Here is a 20,442-nt window from a genome sequence, read left to right as displayed (position 1 = left end):
CCAGGTGAGTGAATAGATAGACTGAATTACTAGTTTTAAACTAAGCCTCATGAAAGAATAGCTTATTAAGATTCCTGGCAAAGAAACTCAAGATTGAAGATAATGGAGAAATGCAAATACAATGGAATTACAAAAAAAAAAAAATCCCAACAGATCTGACATTTCTATTCCTAGTAAAAACATTTTTTAGCTATACTAAAGCAAAAAATGACTATATCAGATCTGGCAAAAGTCGGAAAAATTCAGGATTATAATGTTAACTGACATGCAGATTTATACTCAATAATGATCTTGTCCTAAGTGACTGTGTCTTAAGATATCACTTAACATGACAGGGAAGCTATTATAATTAATAAGGTATTTCTAAATACTGTTTATTTCAACTATTTCATCTTATTATTTATGACAAACAACTTACTGACAACCTACACTTCAGTACTTTTTAAAAAAATTTTTTATTTAAATTCAATTAATTAACATATATGTATTATTTGTTTCAGGGGTACAGGTCTGTGACTCCTCAGTCTTATCTAATACCCAGTGCTCATTACAACACATACCCTCCCCAATGTCCATCACCCAGTTACCCCATCCCTCCACTCCTCTCCCCTCCAGCAACTCTCAGTTTGTTTCCTACGATTAAGAGCCTCTTATGATTTGTCTCCCCCTCTGATTTCATCATTTCATTTTTTCCTCTCTTCCCCTATGATCCTCTGCCTTGTTTCTTAAATTCCGCATATCAGTGAGATCATATAATTGTCTTTCTCTGATTGACATATTTTGCTTGGCATAATACCCTCTAGTTATATTCATGTTGTTGCAAATGGCAAGGTTTCATTTTTTGATGGCTGTGTAATATTCCATTGTGTATATATCCACCACATCTTCTTTATCACTTCAGTACTTTTTAACAACTCACAATTTTGTGATTCTTTAAGAGCAAAGATCTAGTGCTTGAGTGAGAATGTATTTTTTTTGTAATGGAAATTTTTTTTTTTTAAGATTTATTGATTTAATTTTAGAAAGAGAGCATGCACATGTGAGCACGTGGAACAGGGAGAGGGGCAGAAGGAGAAGGAGAGGGAGAGAATCTCAAGCAGACTCCCTGCTGAGCATGGAGCCCAACTCAGGGCTTGATCTCATAACCCTGAGATCATGACCTGAGCCGAAATTAAGAGTTGCACGCTTAACCTGCTGAGTTACCCAGGTGCCCCTGTAATGGAAATCTTTTAAGAGTTGTTACAGACTACCTGTCTTCTTAAAAAATGACTTAGTGAACACTATCTTTTCTTGACAATAGGGTCATTCATCATAATCATTAATAATTTCCATAGATGTATAAGACTGTCCCTACAATAAATATGCCTACGTTTCTGGAGTCATTTGTCGCTTTTTACTTGGTCTTTTCTCTTTCACATTGTGTAGTTATACATTTGACCCTTCTGTCTTCTTATTTAAAGTCTCTAATCTGTTATGCTTTGAAAAATTCTCCCCTTCCCTTTTTGTTTCTTCCTCTTCACTGTTGTGTATGAGGCCCTAGTTCCCTAGCAATTACTTGAACTGATCTCATCTTTATTCAAGATGTTTAAATACAAGTTGGCTGAAACTGGATATACTGTTTTATATTAACAAGGGTAAGAAGTCAAGTGGTACAGAGGTATTAGATCACCAGTGTATTCTGAAGACAGAAAGCGCCCCCCCAATCCCCTTTTTAAAACCTCAGTCTACTTCTAACATTTTAATTCTTTGTTTTTCTTCTTGGGATCACCTATAATCTGATGCATTTAGGGATCCATACTACTCTAAAATACTTTGGGCCAACATTATCTTATGCAATATTCAGAACTGAAAAAATATTCTAGGGATGAAAACAAAGGAAATGAAACACAGTACTGTTGAGCCCAGAGTAACATGGGGGTTAAAGTTGCCAACCCCCCTGCAAATTGAAAATCCACATACAACTTCGGATTCCCCCAAAACTTAATTACTAATAGCCTACTGTTGACCAGAAGCCTTACTGATAACATAGTTAACATGTATTTTGTATATGTATTATATACTGTATTCTTACAATAAAGTAAGCTAAAGAAAAGAAAATGTAATTAAGAAATTCATAAGAAAGAGCACATACATTTATAGTACTTTTTTTATTAAAAAAAATCTGCGGGCGCCTGGGTGGCTCAGATGGTTAAGCGTCTGCCTTCGGCTCAGGTCATGATCCCAGTGTCCTGGGATCGAGTCCCGCATCGGGCTCCCTGCTCCTTGGGAACCTGCTTCTCCCTCTGCCTCTCTCTCTCTCTCTCTGTCTCTCATGAATAAATAAATAAAATCTTTAAAAAAAAAAAAAATCTGCATGTAAGTGGACCGATGCAGTTCAAACTCATGTTGTTTAAGGGTCAACTGTATTATTAGTTCTCCATTTCTAACCTTCATTATCTATTTCAATTAAGTCATCTCTATGTTCTAAAGTCAGAGTTCTGTTAATCATGAGATTGGTACTATTGGAGAATTTTGCTTAAAATTAATTCTGCAGTCCCTTCTAACAGAGAATTCATTCATTCACTCCTTTACTAGGTTCCTTTATATGTAAGGCTACTGTGCTAGGCCCCAGAATTATAGCAGAGAATAAAACAGGTGCAGTATCTGTGCTCATGGAGTTTTATACACTAGGATAATGGTTTGTAAAATTACAGTGGTGAGGAAGATTATGATGCTCCTTGGGCCAGTAACTAAGTAAACAACTTAATGCTTTTAGAATTTTCCAATACTTTAAGTTCTCAACTACTATTCGGGCCTTAAGAAAACCTGACACAGATTGTGTCTCCAGACACAGGTTCTCTTGTGACTTTATGACAGAGTGGATTAATTTACTTGAATACTGTGAATTCTGTCAAATTACAGACTTTTTTCCACGTTTTGAAAATTGTTTCTACCTCTGAGAATATGTATTCAACCTAGAGTTAATCCAATCTTGGGAGAAACAGGCTTTTCCTCTTAAATGGTTCTTAAAGCAAATAAACATTGCCTAAAGGCTTAGAGATTGAATTAGGTAGACAATGTCATTCTGAAATACTTGACTACTCTATGCTTACATTTATAGCTTAAAAGTTTTGTGCTATGACCTCAATCACTGCTGCTTTAGATAAAAACGCATGTCTAAAAACGACTTCTTTAGAAAACTGAGGTGGGAAAGAATCCAAGGTTCTTTGACAACTTACATATTTCAAAGAAGGCTTCTACTTGAAGTTATATTTTATCTGTTAAGTTCTTAAGGCCATGTTCTTAATTTTAAAACATTCTCTAGAAGTAAAGCAATTATCCCCCAACATTCTATATTAGATTATTCAACAGTTTTCGTTTTTTTTTTAATTTATTCAAATATATACTGTGTATTTATGTGCCAAGTATTCCATGGGTGTCAGTGATAAACAAGCCAAAGTTATTATCCTTAAATTTACACAGCCAGAATATAATTTAGTAATTGCTATATAATTAAAATGTATTATGAATTATTTTCACGTCTTTCTATAACTGACAACTTTAGAATGGGAAATATACCCAATAAAATAAAAATATATAGTACTACATGAAGAATACTACTTCAAAAAAAATCAGAAATAATATGATTTGAGGAATGAAGTATTCATTTTGGCCTCCATGCAGTTACCTAGTATGATGAATTTGGCTACTGTCAGTATAATAAGAATAAACTTAGTACATAATGTGTTATTAAATTTGGTGCAGGGAAACCATTTCGGAATTCTGTTCAACACTGTGGCTAATCTAAAGAAGCCAGCTCTGACTTTGGCAGATCCAAAGGCAAATTAGTCTCCTAGGGCCAACTGAAGCACGGAGAATGGAGAGAGCCAGAGACGGAAGGGAATGAGATCCAGTGGTCGACCACCTGTGGCTACAACAGCTGCTGCCTGGTGAAACAGAAGAGGTCAGGTAAGGAGTAGGCTGAAACTCAAGAAGGCGGCTCTTTGCTGATTAGAGTTTCAGCTCCAATTGTATCTCTTTAAATAGCAGCTTCCCCATAAACTTCAAGGTAGAAAGTTCAGAAAGCCAAAAACACTAACCTTATTCTTTCCTCTAGGTCTCAAACAATAGATCCTGTCCAGGCCCGAGTACTAGATCTCAAAAGAGTTTTAAAATTCCCTTCTTTGTTTTACAATTAACAGCAATCTTCAAATTTATCCATACTTTCCCTCCACCTCCAAACCACGGCTTTCAAACGTTACAATTATACTTTACAAAAGAATGAGACTGTAAGCAAAGTAAGGAGACTGTTAAATAACACCAGGTGAAGGTATTTAAAAATGGGTTCATGTTTTCCCCTAAATATGCCATGGTCAATTAAACATAATTTATTGCACTGTCCAGTATTTCACGCAAATGACAGAAGAATTAAAATGCTAGTGACATGACAAGGAACTAAGTTATCAGTCTTAGCGAATTTTTAACTTCTAATTTTATACCCACTGGATATATAATTGAAAAGTTTAAATTAAACTGTTTATTTGATTTTATAATTATTAAAGAACAGGTATACTGGAAATATATTGTCACTAATTCTGTTAAAGCATGAGGTATAATTTAGAATTTTACTTTATTTTTTAGGGGAATGGGAATAAAAGACCTTTTATAACTATCCACCTTTTATATGAATTCATTGGACTCATTTAAATATTTTTCAGGAATTCTTCATGAATGAAAAAGAATTACATGTACACAGAGAGGTTATAGGTCTACAGGCATAATGCCACTTAGTACACTAGAGTCTAACTAAAATTAACTTGTTCCACATCTTTTTCTTTGCTACTGTAATATGATTTGCATGTATCAACACTTTTTTTGAGTAATACTCCTGGATGGATAAATTATAAAACAAGACATAATGATTCCCAAAAGCACAAGATCTTTTTTCCTATACTCAGAACTTTGTTTAAATTAAAATGCAAACAAGTCCATTAGTTTGACTACTCAGTATTATTAATATTTAAAAGGAAAACATGGAAAATAATGGCTTTGCTCTAGGAACACCTTACACTTGCAAACTACTGCATTTGCTATTAAGCAACCAAGAGTAACAAATACAGAAATATATAATTGAATAATTAAATGTAAACTAAGCCACCTAGTACTTTTACATATTTATCTTAGTATTATGCTATGTTTTTAAAAAAATCTTACATTTCTTTTTCTATTTTCCATTGTTACCTAGCACAGAGAGCTAGAAATAAATAGCATTCAGCAAATACTTTCTTGGATGACTGAAAATATACCTGCCCAGGTATTCTGATTGCTGAGGCCACATGATGCCTCACTCTACTGGTCACCAGTATTTCTGCCTTTTAATTATAGATTTTCAGACTGAATGTCTGTTTTCAATTCCATTAGTCTTTACCTTTTCTGTTCGCTTGCTCTTCTAAGCCATGAAAAAAATTACCCAGTTCTTACTGGTTGGGAGAAGTGAAGTCATCAGCTAAGTCATGATGTCTGTTTACTTATCTCTTTTGTCTGCTCTCTAAATCTATTCCTTCTTACTGTATATTTCTTTCTTTTATTTAAATTCAATTAGCCAATTTATAGTACATCATTATTTTCAATACTTTAGTGTTCAATGTAGTGTTCAAGACTATCAGTTTCATATAACACCCAGTGTTCATCACATCACATGCCCTCCTTATTGTATATTTCTATATAAGCTATGGTTATATTATCAGTTCCTTGTTTTATACGTAGGATCACGATATAGTTTATAGTCCAAACTTGGACACTTCTGAAAATAAAAGGAAACACTATTAACAAGCATAAAGCAGCACTGTACAAGACAAACCAGGGCATATGGTCACCTATTTATAATAGGCAGTATAACAAAATAAAAATTATAGTACAAATTGATGGTTAAGCATTCCACCAGGTTAAATTTGTCCTGTCTTTCCCTTTTAATAACGGAGTATGATTCTTCATTGTCTTGGTTAGACATATCCAACTATGTTCAGTATACTCTAGCATGAAATGTATCCAGATTTATCTAAAATCTCTGAAAATTGGTATTATAGGTATGGCATCACTAGTAAAAATCTGCACAGGACTATCCTTAATCATGACAGTTGCCACAGCAATATTTTGACACTTTCATAACAAAACGCTGTGATAAGGAATGAGTTACATTTATCAAAATGCAAGTAATTTAGAAAAAAAATGGCAAGACATAAGTAGCATCACTCTCCAATATCCCATATAAAATTAGTAAATGTTTTCTGAGGTTTAATACCAAGAAATCAAGTTATCCCAATTACCTAGGCAGGATAGCATGAACTAATGGAAAATCCATTCTCTGAGTATAGTAATTTTAAGAAATTAAAGAAAAAATTAAGGACCAGAAAGACCTATCTACAAATGATGGGAAGTAAGAGCAGAGCTTTTAGGTAAAGTACTTCTTTTGGAGAAGCACTAAATAGGAAGTTTTTTATTAAGAAAGTGATCCTCCTGGGCGCCTGGGTGGCTCAGTTGGTTAAGCGACTGCCTTTGGCTCAGGTCATGATCCTGGAGTCCCGGGATCGAGTCCCGCATCGGGCTCCCTGCTCGGCAGGGAGTCTGCTTCTCCCTCTGACCCTCTCATGCTCTATCTCATTCTCTCTCTCAAATAAATAAATAAAATCTTTAAAAAAAAAAAAAAAAAAAAAGTGATCCTCCTAAGGATAAGGAGGTGATGATTAAAGTTGTAGCACTAAAAACAGGATTTATTCTTCAACCCACCCAACTCTATACGTGTGTGTGTGTGTGTGCGTGTGCACACACACACACACACACGTATCTTCTCTTCCTTGGCTTTAGCCAAGTGCTACTCTCTTTTCCACTCCCTAATTTTGTTAATGCTGTTGTATTTGCATTAAAAATAAATTCAGTTAAATTCTTATTTCAGGGATTCAAGATAATAAAAAAATTTACTCTATAGATTTGGGTAGAACTGATCTGAATTTCCCCAAGGACTTATCCTATCTTAACCTTTCTACTCACTTCCACACTTAAGAGTATAAACTTCCAATGAACGATCCTCTTAATCTGTATCCTACTGTTGATTACCCTTGTGAACTCTTATGTTCACTGTAACTTCCTTTTCATTCCTGTTATACGTAAGCATTCCCTCAAGTTCCATAATTAATGTTTTTCTCTCTCCTCTTTTTACTCTACCATCTTTCTCCAGACTGATTGTGGTGATATTCTGTATATCCAGATAGTATCATGTCATTCTATCAATCAAAAAAAATCCCCAAATGTAGATGAGACTTCTATATCTATTTTCTGATTTTTGAATTCCTTTCTTACTTCAGACTCATTTTCAACAATATGCAAGATAATAATCAACATATGCTTGTTGAATTCATTATTTTAATGAGTACTTATTGGGGGCCTAATATGTGTTGACCCTATGCTAGGAGCTGAGTTACCCATAAAGCAACGTGGATGTTATCTTCACAGAAAGACAAACCATGAACAGAATCAGGGAAATACGATGTGTTAGAGGAGGGGTTTTCCAACTTTAGTCTCAGAATCCCTTTGTACTCTTAAAAATCACTGAAGACCCCAAAGAACTGTTGTTTATGTGGGTTGTATTTATTGATATTAACTGTATTGGAAATTATAGCTAAGGGGTGTATAGCTAAGGGGTGCCCGGCTGGCTCAGATGGTTGAGCTCCTGACTTTTGGTTTTAGCTAAGGGCATGATCTCATGGGTCCTGAGACTGAGCTCCATAACAGCCTCCAAGTTCAGTGGGGAGTCTCCTTGAAGATTCTCTCCCTCTGCCCCTCCCCCCACTCACAAGCACACTTGCATGCTCTCTAATTAATCTTTAAAAAAAAGAAATTATAGTCGAGAATTTTTAGATTTACTCATAAAAATAGCAACAATAAAATCATATATACATTAAAAAAACCCACTATTTTCCAAAAGTAGTGAGAAGAATCATTTACCCTTTTCCCCCCCTTTTTGCAAATTTCTGAAGTTTGGCTAAACAGAAATAGCTGGATAATCATCACGACATCATGGCTTTATTTTAGTATGCAGCAGAAGCACTTTTTGTTTACTTCACATCATATGGCATGTTAAAAAGACGATTGCTAAGGAGTTCAGTTTAATAAAATTTTATCTTTCACTGCTTCATCAATGACATTCTTAAGTGAAACTGGGCTTTTTTGAAAATTCTGAGGGCACGGTAAAGAACACAATGACTATTAACATATTTTGGTTCCACTGCTTAATTTGTGCTGAGATGCAAGCAATTTTATCCACCATTACTTTTGAACTATGAGTACAAATGACCACACAGTAAAAAAGGTAAATATCTTAACATGGAAATATTTTGAATTCACAGCTCTTCCCAAAGAGCCTCAGAGACTCCTAGAGATCCATGGACCACACTTTGAGATCTGCTGTGTTAGAGGAGTATGTTGTCCTTGTTAATGATACCAAGTCTAGGAGTAAAGGAAGTTCTTCCTGAGAAGGTTAATGTTTAAGACTGTGTGTAAGGATAAACAGCAAATCTTCAGGTGATGGGTCGTGAGAGAATGTTCTAGGCAGAAGGAGTAACACCAGGAAGGAGCTGGAACTCTACATGAATAAAAAGGAGATCAACATTATTGAGCTGTATAATTAAAAAGAAAAAGTACTGAGAAATGAGGGAGACAAAAGTCAATCATGGAGGATTTTTTATGTTATGTTAGCAGTTCGGATTTTGTCTCAAGGGAAAAGGGAAATCACTGAAAAATTTTAAGTGAGAGAGTTGGTATTATCAGGTTTGTGTTTCAGAAAAAGTTCTCAAGTTGTACTGTGGAGAATGGATTGGAGAAAAACTGGAAGCAGGAGACTACTGCAATAGCCCTTGTAAGAGATGAGAGTAGAGATAGGAGATAGACTGAAGCATACTGAGAACTTAGAACTGATAGTAAGACTTGGTGACTATCTATATGTTGGAAGTTAGATAGGGGAAGAGTTAAGAATAAATCTTAAAAGTTTCTGGCTTGGGCATACAGATAACATTTAATGAAACAGGGAAAATTGGAAGAAGAACAGATTTGGGTGGTTCATAGAGCAGGAAAGGGGAGAAAATTAGCTCAGTCATGATATCTCACAGGCACAAACAGAGATGTCTAATATGCTACTAGATATATGAAGTTCAGGTAAGAGATCTGAACAGATTTGGAATCACTGGCATACATGTGTTAACCAAAACTATGGGAATAAATTAAGCTGTCATGGGAGGATATGCAAAGGGTGAAGAGTAGAGAGCTCCAGGACCAGCATTTAAGAGAGAGAAAGGGAATGTATTGCTATTAGGAAGGCATAAGTAAATGGACTGATAAAAGGACACATTCTTACAGCACATGAATTAAGATGAAGACATTTTTTAAAGACAACACTGCAGTGATAAGGAGAAGTATATGGAAGAGGTTGATTGTTAATGACCACCAAATTACCATTAAGACTACTAAGATAGTACATAATGATAGCACATGCCTCTGACACTCCCACAAAATGAGTAATATTCATTGATACTTGTTTCGGGAAGGGTTTTAGGTGATTCATTAGAAAATAGTAATTTGCTAGTTAAAACAAAAAATGAAGACTTGCGGTTTCCTAAATTATCTTTCTATAATTTCCCATATAAGTCTCATTAGCTTTATATATTTTTATTAGATCAAATTTAATTCAATTCTAGTTACTAAAATAATAAACAATCTGGTGAATAAACGATGCTAAATGTTTAAATGTTCAATAGTTGAGTACACAGTACACAGAACTACATTAAGAATCTTATAAACTTAGGTTAACAGAAATAATTTTTTTTTTGAATGCTGTATGTTTTGTTTTTAAAGATTTATTTATTTATTTGACAGAGCGAGCAGGAGAGCACAAGCAGGGGATGAGGCAGAGGGAGAGGGAGAAGCAGGCTCCTGGCTGAGCAGGGAGCCCGATGTGGGGCTCAAACCCAGGACCCTGGGATCATGACCTAAGCCTAAGGCAGACACTTAACCAACTGAGCCACCCAGGTGCCCTGTGAATGCTGTGTTTTACTAAGGAAGCACGTTTACTTAAAGAATCTCTCCAGACAGAATTTCTTTTGGTAGAAAACATTTTGTAGTCACCATTTTACTTTATATGCAATCAGGTTACAGAATTCTAGATCATGGTATTGTCATGATGATTTGCCAATTGAGCTGTTATCCAAATTATGTTTTGAACCTATATAATCCTCACTACTTTCATTCTCAACATCTAGTACTTTGGGTGATTACCTGAAAACTCAGAGCTTTGGGGTTTTTACACATAGTTCTTCCCATTTTTTTTTTTTAAATAGCGATAAGCCTATACAGTATTATTTTATTTTTATAAAGAAAAGGAGACTTAGGAATGTTAGATATTTCCCCCAGGTTATTCTCTGAGCCAATGCTAAAATTGGGAAAGGAATTATCTTTCTTTTTAGAAAGGAGCAACTGATAAGCATGGATTATTTGCAGTCAGCTTTTTCATAATTTTCAATATACATATTTTAAACCAAGAAAATTTATGGAGGAAAACTTTATAATATGGAATTGGTAATATACATTGTTTCTATAGAAACAGCTTTAAAACATTATAATATACATGGCTTTAAATGGGACCTAATATTTTGATAATATTACTAAAATTCCAGATGTGTTATGTGTAATTGTAATTTACTCTATTAACATTTCAGTAAAATAAATGAAGAATTTTAGTTTCCGGTTCAAATTTGTATTTGTACATATACTTTGATTAATATGTAATACATTTCAAAGTAAAGGCAAAACGCTATTGAAAGCCACAACTGAAAAAATTTTTAATTTATTTACTGAATTATGTTCAAAAGACATTTAACTTCCTCCTTTACCACTGTAACACCTTTTACTTACTAGAATAACCTTCAATATTAAAAAGCCCAATAAAATAAAATCAATGAATGCTAAAATTGAATAGAAACTAAACTAAAACTTAAGGAAAAAAGAGAATATTAAAATGGTATTCAAAATCACTGTTACAAACTGAACCTCCAAACTGGCATTAATATGTCTAATTAGGTCTTCTTTAGTATTATATTCCCTCCGTCACAAACCTTATATGGCCAATATCTTACATTCTAAGGCAGAATGGAGATAAGGCCTATCATAAGATTCTTGGTTCAGCAGAGACCATCTAATTAATAGTCTTTATTATTTTTGGAAAGTATAATGACAGCATGTGTGCCATGTTTCAATGCCATGTCAAGTACTAGAACTTCATAGAATGAATTTTATTTTCCTGATTTAATATGATTTTCCTTTCTTTTATAAATTTCCTTTTCCTTGTTTTATTTTATGTATCTGTTAGAAGTGCCTATTAACCCAGGATGCCATTTTATTCCATCACATTAATAAAGAGTAAAAAAAAAAAAAAAAAAAAAAAAAGAAATACTCAGTGCTCATGAGTTTTGGCAAAGTGGGCACTTATGCTTCTAGAAGTAATGGATTTAGTATCATTTTTCTGGAAATTCATTCAGTATTATGTACAAGTGCCCTGAGTCACTCAAACTCTTCAACCCAGAAATCTGCTTCTGGAAATCCACCCCAAGAACATAAAAATTTAAGCAAAAAGAGATGCTTAATTCTGAGATGAAACAACTGTGAGAAAGAAAAGAACCTACATGTCCAAACTTAAAAAGAATATATATACAAAGCAAGATCTTTCCACCATATTATCCTTCAAAAAGAGGGCATTATATTTGAGTCCTTATAAAGTCTACATTATCGAGCCCTCTCAATTTCTTTACTTTGACCAATAAAGTACTTGAGAAAAACTAACATTAGCCCAAAATGACTTCACACAATGTAGCTTGGTTGCTCACTTATTGAAAAGCCACTTGATGAACTTGACCAAAAAGGGGGCGGGGGGTGGGGAGCAAAAAATTTAGTACAGATTTAGTAATTATATGCAGAAGTACAGTTTTACAATTTTAATTGGTAGATGTTTTCTTATAAAGATCATATTAAAAAGAAACATCATGAGACAACTAGATGAATTCTCCAGTCTCTTTCTCACCTTAGATTTGTTCCCATCACAAGCAATTAAAGCCTAACTTAACCCCCAAATACAGATAATAATACAGTCATTATCTAATCATGTTTATACAGTCAGTCAGGAACACGTCAATTTTATTTCAGAATAGGTTATGGGGAAGACTGGCTCAGCATCTTAAACTACATTCTGCTGGCCTCACAGCACGAATCAGGAAGTATTCTTTGATTCTATCTTCTGGAACAGACTGCAGAGAACTGGTATCAGTTCTTCCCTTAAGTGTTTGGTAGATTTCATCAGTGAAACCAACTGGGCCTTGTGCTTTGTGTTTTGGAAGACTATTCATTATTGACTCAACTTCCTTAATATGTATAGACCTATTCTGATTATCTTTTTCCCCTTGGGTGAGTTTTGGTAGATTATGTCTTTAAAGGAATTGGTCCATTTCATCTAAGTTATCAAATTTGTGGGCATAATATTCCTACAGTATCCTTTTACTGTCCATGAGATCAGTAGTGATGGCGGCTCTTTCATTTCTGGTATCAGTAATTTGTGTTCTTCTTTCTTGTTTTTCTTGGTTAGCACGGTCTGAGGTTTATCAGTTTAATGTCCTAAGAAACCAGCTTTCAGTTTCACTGCTTTTCTCTACTCTTTTCCTGTTTTCAATTTCATTGACTTCTGCTGTAATTTTTATTATTTCTTTTCTTCTGCTTACCCTGGATCTATTTTGCTCTTGTTTTCCTAGTTTCCTAAGGTAGGAGCTTATAGTACTGATTTTAATCTTTCTTCTTTTTTAACATATGCACTGAATACTATAAATTTCCCTCCAAGTACTGTTTTCATTACATCCCATAAATTTGGTAAGATACATTTTCATTTAGTGCAAAATATTTTGAAATTTCTTAAGATGACTTCTTTGACCTGTGTGTTAATTAGAAGTGTGCTGCTTATCAATATTTTGGGATTTTCCAGCTCTCTTTCTGCTACTGAGTTCTACTTTTATTCTACTATGGTCTGAGAAAATACTTTGATCTACCTTTTAAAATTTGTTAAGGTATCTTATGGCCCAGAATATGGTCATTTGAATGTTTGCAAAAAATACAGTATTTTTAAAAGGCAGCGGAATAAGTAATTTTGTATCAATTACAAGTATATATGTACAAGATGAAAGAGGGTTGGGACACAGGTACCTTAATGTTAGGAGGAATGGGTAGTAACTGGGACCTGGGCTAAAATTTCCAGCAATCACATTATATCCAGATTCAAAAAGTATCACATCTCAATTCTGAGATATAGATGACTTAAAAAGTGACTCTAGCAATAACAAACATTTGGTGTTAAATTTGCTTTTCATGAAATATAAGTCCAAAAATGAGGTATTTTTGCTATGTGAGTCCTTGTTACCTGCACCCAGAAATCAGAATGACTTGAATACATATTTTGAGATAAGACTGGGAAAAAGAGAACCCTTGCTATCTAAACTTGTTATCCAAAGTCAGAAGCCAAGTAGATTTGGATGGTAAGGGATATGTATCTTCCCATATAATAACTATAAATAAATAAACGTCTGACTCTTGGTTATTTCATCTACCTGTCTGAGAGAGAGGAGATGGCAATTCTCTCTGGGCAAACTGAGTATTACTTTGTATTCAGAACCACTTTATAGTCAGACACATACACTGGTAGGTTTTTGTGATGAACTATAATGCAGAATGAGTGTTTTTATAGCATAGGAAGAGCAGTTTACAAAATTCTTTATACTACATGGTCTCTATTGTGTAAAAAACAATGCCCATTAAAAAGACTGGAAAGAAATGTGTCTAAATTTAACTGGGACTGAACAGTAATTTTTCTACATCCACAGTCTTCTTTACGTGCAAATTTTTTACACTGTGATCTTATTTCATTTGTAGTCAGAAAAACATTCAATAGTGGTTTTAATACAATATTACAAATACTATAATAGAATTATTTATAAAAAGGTTTAATATTGGTATCAAAGAGTATCAATTCTTTTGGGAAGTTCAAGTTAAATTCTGGAAAGGGAGATGCTTCAAATACAGCCTAATATAATACAGCAATAGTTTATCAGAAAGAGGACATGTTGTACTTACAACTGCCAGAAAGTGAGACCAAGCATGTACCACTAGGGGAATTTAAATAGTTCCATATGACTAGAATAAAGGCTGCAAAAACGGCAGGAAAAGCAGGAGGAATAATGTCTACATACATGTGTTGGGGCCAGATGGTATATGAAGGAGTCTAGAGTTTTTAGAATGAAGAAAATCTAAACCTAGCCATGTTGGATAACTCATTTCAATGTTTAATTTCAATACTAAGTAAATCCTGACCTATAACAATCATATTTGGATATTTTCTTTTAAATACTTAAAACCAAACTAATTTTTCTCCTTTAAAACTAAACTGAAGGAGCACCTGGGTGGCTCAGTCATTGAGCGGCTGCCTTCGGCTCAGGTCATGATTCCAGGGTCCTGGGATCGAGCCCCGCATCGGGCTCCCTGCTCCACGGGAAGCCTGCTTCTCCCTCTCCCACTCCCCCTGCTTGTGTTCCCTCTCTCGCTGTGTCTCTCTCTGCCAAATAAATAAAATGTTTAAAAAATAATAAAATAAAACTAAACCGGAGGGGTGGCTGGGTGACACAGTCAGTTAAGCAGCAAACTCTTGGTTTCTGCTCAGGTGATGATCTCAGGGTCTTGAGATTAAGCCCCGGTTTGGGCTCTGCACTCAGCATGGAGTCTGCCTGAGATTCTCTTTTCTTGACTCTGGCAGGGTAGGGTTGGCAAATGCACTTCTTAAGAAACAACTATGAAACTGGGCACAATCAGCAAAAACCACCATTTTGGAACTCAAACAAAGGCAAACAATTTGAGAAGAGTTTATTCATGAAAACAAGCTGGTCCTAAGTTAAGAACAGTGAGGATCTATTTGCCTAAAGCCACTCTTACCACCCCCCACCCCTTGCTCAGTTGGTATGGAAGTTCTTCAAAGACAGGGATGGCTATGAAAAACAGCAGCTTCACTGCTAGAAGGGGCTAACTTGATTTGGAGCAAAGGGTAAAAAACCCACATAGAGCATTATCAGTAAAAGCAGAAAACAAGAGAAAGTCAGCAGCTATGCTACCCTGAGGTTGCAGCTTTGATTGGGCTGAGCTGCAGACTGGAGAATTAGCAAGAAATTTAACCAGAAAAATCCTGGAAATGAGAAAGCCCCTTATAGGGGCTACGTAAGGTCTCCACATAGTCTTGAATGATGTGGAGGCTAAGTGAACATGCAGAGGAGCTCCAAGAGGGTCTGGTGAAAAGTAGATGGTGAGGCAGACTGGAAAACTGCCTAAGTTTTAAAAGCACTCCCAAATCAACACACACCCACTGGCAGAGGGTGGAAGTCTATCTGGCTTGAGATATTTGAGAACAACCTGTGCTATCACTGACCACTAAGCTATGCAGACAGACTCTAGAAAAACAAACCTAAAAAATAAAAATAACAATACCATACAAACTGCAAGGAAGGCAAATCCCACAGATTAAGCCCAAGCAAATTACTAAAAAACCACCACCACCATCCTCCTTGGGGAAAAATCCAAAATGAGAGTTTCCACAATATGTTATCAAAAATATATTAGGTGGCTTTTAACAAAAAAATTAGACATAAAAACAAAAACAGGAAAGTGTGGTCCATACTCAAGAAAAACAGCAGTAAATAAAAAATGACCGAGAGAGCTCAAAGGTTGGATTTAACAAAGACTTCAAATTAGCTATTATATAAAAATGTTCCAAGAATTAAAAGAAAACATGTTCAGAGAATTAAAGGAAAATATGATGACAATGATTCAACAAATAAGGTAATCTTAACAATAGAGACTATAAAAAAGAACTATATAGAAATACGAGGTAATCTCAACAATAGAAACTATATAAAAGAACTACATGATATTTTCCATATGTATCTGTCTTTGATAGCAGTGTAACTATATTTTTATATTGTCATCATTTAAAAAATACTCAAGAATGTTCATAACACCTGAGTTACAGGATGTTCAGTAAGTCACTATGCTTTGTAAGCTTTGTAGTAACCTTTGAATAAAGGTAAAGAAAGATGCCTTATCCTTTACTACTGAACTAATCAAAGGTATGTCAATTAATTTTTAAATGAAATTACTTACAACTGATTAGATAGTATTTTCAACATGGTGTAAAATCAAAGTAACCAGAGGTAATGCTATGTTCAATATCTACAAATTTAAATTGTTAAGAGGCTAATAAATTTTATTTTCATGTTTAGCTTTCAGTGTCTATTAAGAATGTTTCTAGAATTATTCAAGTTTAGCATTTTCAAGAGATTAATAAAGTATTACTTGATACTACAAATCTATTCTGGTACTAATGTATATACAAAATGTTAATACTACTATTCATTAGATTATAATATTTACTTACATGCTTATATATACATATATATATATATATATACACACACACACACACACACACACACAACGAAATACTATTCATCCATAAAAAAGAATGAAATCCTGCCATTTGTTATAACATGCATGGACCTTGAGGCCATTATGCTAAGTGAAATAAGTCAGAGAAAGACAATCTAAGACAAATACTTATAAATGGAATCTAAGAAAAACTAAACTCATAGAAACAGAGATGTGACTGTGGTTGCCAGAGGTGGTGGTAGGGCTGGAATACAGAAATTGGGTGAAAGATACAAACTTCCAGTTAGAAGATAAGTTAAGGGGATGAAAGGTACACCATGATGACTTTAGTTAACAACAATTGTATATTTCAAAGTTGCTGAAAGAATGGATCTTGAAAGTTCTCACCACAAGAAAAAAATGATAACTGTGAGGTGATGGATGTTAACCAAACTTGTAATCATTTCACAATATTTACATATATCAAGTCATGTTGTATACCTTAAACTTACACAGTGTTGTATCTCAATAAAACTGGAAAAATATCCATGTGCTTACTAAATAAATAAAATTTGTGCCTATGCATACATATATTACTAGTAGGCAGATTTTCATATCAACAATAAAATAATGGCAATTGGCTCCATTAATAATCTTCCATTATTCCTTGTGATTTTTTAATTAGTGGATACCAACTTTAAACAGTTTAAAATGGACTTTGTTATTTTGATTCTTTGTATTCCCATAAGAGTAATTATTACAACATTTAAGAAACAATTCTTTCTCATTTTTCCTGAACACAATCTATTATAGAACCATTAGTTTTCCAGATATCCTTTAAAATTTCATGCTAGTTTTCTACCTGGTAATACTATAAATCTGTGTTTTTCAGCCTAATCTATTATCAGGGGAGCAAGCAAACGACCCACTACTTGTGGTAAATCATTACACTATTTTACATTATTAATACAGCTATCTAGGATGATGTTAATAATTGGATTAGAAAAAGTATACTTACTCAGTTATAAATTCAGGGTTTGTAAAGCTGAGGTTGGTTAAATGACCTTCAAGTTTAGAAGACTCGTGGGTATTTAAGGCTGGAGTGGTCTTAGTGGCGAGTACAGCTCTTTTTTCATCTTTTTCAAGTGCTTTTCTCTTCCCACCATTTTGGAAATATTCTCTGCATACACTACAAGGCAAAATGAAATTATATTTTAAAACACTAGGTAACATATAAAATAAAGTGGAAAAACATTAGCCTTTATTAATCAAAATGGGAAACTTTCAATTATAGATTCTTACTTTGAAAATGTTACATAGAGGTAGGTTTGGGCACCCTGTAGCACTTTTAACTACCATACAACAAAGCATAATCATAGATTATATTTAATAAATAAAAAGTATGTTGGAGCACCTGGGTGGCACTGTTGGTTCAGTGTCTGACTTGGTTTTAGCTCAGGTGGTGATCTTAGGGTTGTGAGATCGGCCCTGTGTCAGGCTCCACGCTCAGCCCAGAGTCTGCTTTGGATTCTCTCTCTCTCTCTCCCTCTCCCTCTGTCCCTCCCACTTGTGTGCTCTCTTTCTTAAAAAAAAAAAAAAGTATGTTTTCAGGAATACAGATGTGCCTGTATGTTTTACTGAACTGTATTCTTAACTAAAACGTAAGTTCCTCCAGAAAAGTTTAGATAACTCTGCTATTCAGTGACAGCATGAAAAAAGAACAGTCCCCATTACAGTTAATTCTGAGCCAGCTTAGCTGGTGGTAGACAGATATCCTAATAGTTGTTTCTTAGATCCCTGCTGGTTTATGAAAACAAAGTCAGGATGTCAACATATTAAGAATCATTAATCTTCTTATTTGATCAGAGAGAAGAGAATAAAAATCTAGTTCAGCGAAAAACGGTACTGTATCATACAGGTAAACGTCCAAAGAACAAAAGTTTGAAATGTAACAGTGGTTTTTTAACACCTGGAAATTATTCTTATCCATCAAGAGATCATTCCTGCTTGTCCCAATTCTTACACTATTAAAATGAAGATTTTTTTGAAGATGTATCATTTTAAGCTCATATAGTTTAGAACACATCAGGTCGCTATCCAGAATCAGAAACTGATGATTGACATAACTTTATAAACAATTTTCTTCATACCTAATACAATTTGAGACTGAATATAGTAGGGTACCATGCCTGGGTATATAATAGGACAACAAACATGAACCATAGAATCGACTCAAATATTTATTAGCTATTAAAGAAAGGAATCTTAAGGTAAAAAAAAGACTAATGAGACCTAGCTCTGGCCCTTGAGCTTACACTGTGATAGGAGATACACATGTGAAAACAACTGATATAATTATCAAAGCTACTTAAAGTGTAGGAGAATGGAATCTAAACAAACTTTCTTTTTAGATCCTTAAAACACATTATTAGTACGTAGAGCTCATATTTTGAACAAAGCTAGACTATTTTTCTCCATAGACAAGGCTTGGTGAATTTCCAGAAACACATGGCAAGAGAAGAATTGGAGCATTAACTTAAAACTGGTTTCTGCAAGCAGAACTATGGTCTAAGGGAACAATGCCCATCTCTCCTCACACTTATAGGATGGTATTTGTTCAACTTTAGTTTTTCTTTTTTTTTTTTAATTTTTTTGTTATGTTAATCACCATACATTACATCATTAGTTTTAGATGTAGTGTTCCATGATTCATTGTTTGTGCATAACACCCAGTGCTCCATGCAGAACATGCCCTCCTTAATACCCATCACCAGGCTAACCCATCCTCCCACTCCCCTCCCCTCTAGAACCCTCAGTTTGTTTTTCAGAGTCCATCGTCTCTCATGGTTCGTTTCCCCCTCCGATTTCCCGCCCTTCATTCTTCCCCTCCTGCTATCTTCTTCTTCTTTTTTTTTTCCTTAACATATATTGCATTATTTGTTTCAGAGGTACAGATCTGAGATTCAACAGTCTTGCACAATTCACAGCGCTTACCAGAGCCAACTTTAGTTTTTCTAAGTAACTACTATTAAGACTTCTTTAAAAAAAAAAAAGACTTCTTTAATTTTTCCTATGTAGGCTTAGTTTTAATTCTTGTATATAGGAGGTGAAACCCATTCATCATAAATCAAATATTTATTAAGTATTAAGAATAGAGAGCCCCCATGTGCCAGGCACATCTGTGATGTGAAAACAAATTCAAGAAGTCATTGCTGTCCTCAAGGAGTTCAGACTAGTGAAAGACACAATTATACAACAATAAAGAAAATAAAATTGATAAAGATAAAATACAATTGATAAACAACCCAAACAGTAATATATGCTAACTTTAAAAATATGACTAGGAATAAACCAGGCAAGGAAGAATGTTAGTTTGGGAGGTAAGTGCTTTCCTAGCAGAGAGAATAGCATGAGTAAAGGCGCAGAAAATAAAAAGCATCATGGATCCTGCAGAGATGGACATCCATTCAAGGTTATGTGAAATGTAAAGTGCTGAGCAGAAAACGGATGGATGGACTCACAAGTAAAAACGCCCTGAGGCCAACACAAATACAGTGTGTGTGGGGGGGGTAGGTAACTAGATGACACTGGAGTGATAAGCAAGCTTCAGATCTGGCAAGACTCAAAGGCTGATTTAAAGATGTAGTCCTTAGACATCTAATCTAATGACAGAAAGCCACTTACAGATTTCCTGGGGTGGGGCTAATTTCAAAAGTGCAGAATGGAGCTTTTTAATGTGATGGAAATATTCTGTATCTTGACAGTGGTGGTGGTTACAGAAGTGTAAACAATTGTCTATATCCACTGAATTGTACACTAGAATGGGTGCATTTTATTGTATATAACTAAACCTCAGTAAAGCTGATAAAAAATGTAGCTTTTATAACCTTAGAATGAATACTAAAAATAATGCCTCTA

At 34.5% G+C, this 20,442-nt stretch overlaps 1 protein-coding gene across 1 annotated transcript in view; it reads right to left on the bottom strand.

Moving 5' to 3' along the window:
* BMT2 (base methyltransferase of 25S rRNA 2 homolog) overlaps nt 1-20,442 on the bottom strand; it is a 94,087-nt gene that overhangs the window by 45,529 nt on the left and 28,116 nt on the right. Inside the window, exon 3 of the mRNA XM_032401739.1 lies at nt 17,543-17,713. Coding sequence (XP_032257630.1) covers nt 17,543-17,713 — 171 coding nt within the window. The remainder of the gene's footprint in view (nt 1-17,542; nt 17,714-20,442) is intronic.

Source organism: Phoca vitulina, unplaced genomic scaffold (assembly GCF_004348235.1).
Source record: "Phoca vitulina isolate PV1807 unplaced genomic scaffold, GSC_HSeal_1.0 scaffold4, whole genome shotgun sequence".
NCBI lineage: Eukaryota > Metazoa > Chordata > Mammalia > Carnivora > Phocidae > Phoca > Phoca vitulina.
Note: the sequence above shows the minus strand (reverse complement) of the source record. Positions and strands in the feature narration are given on the sequence as shown.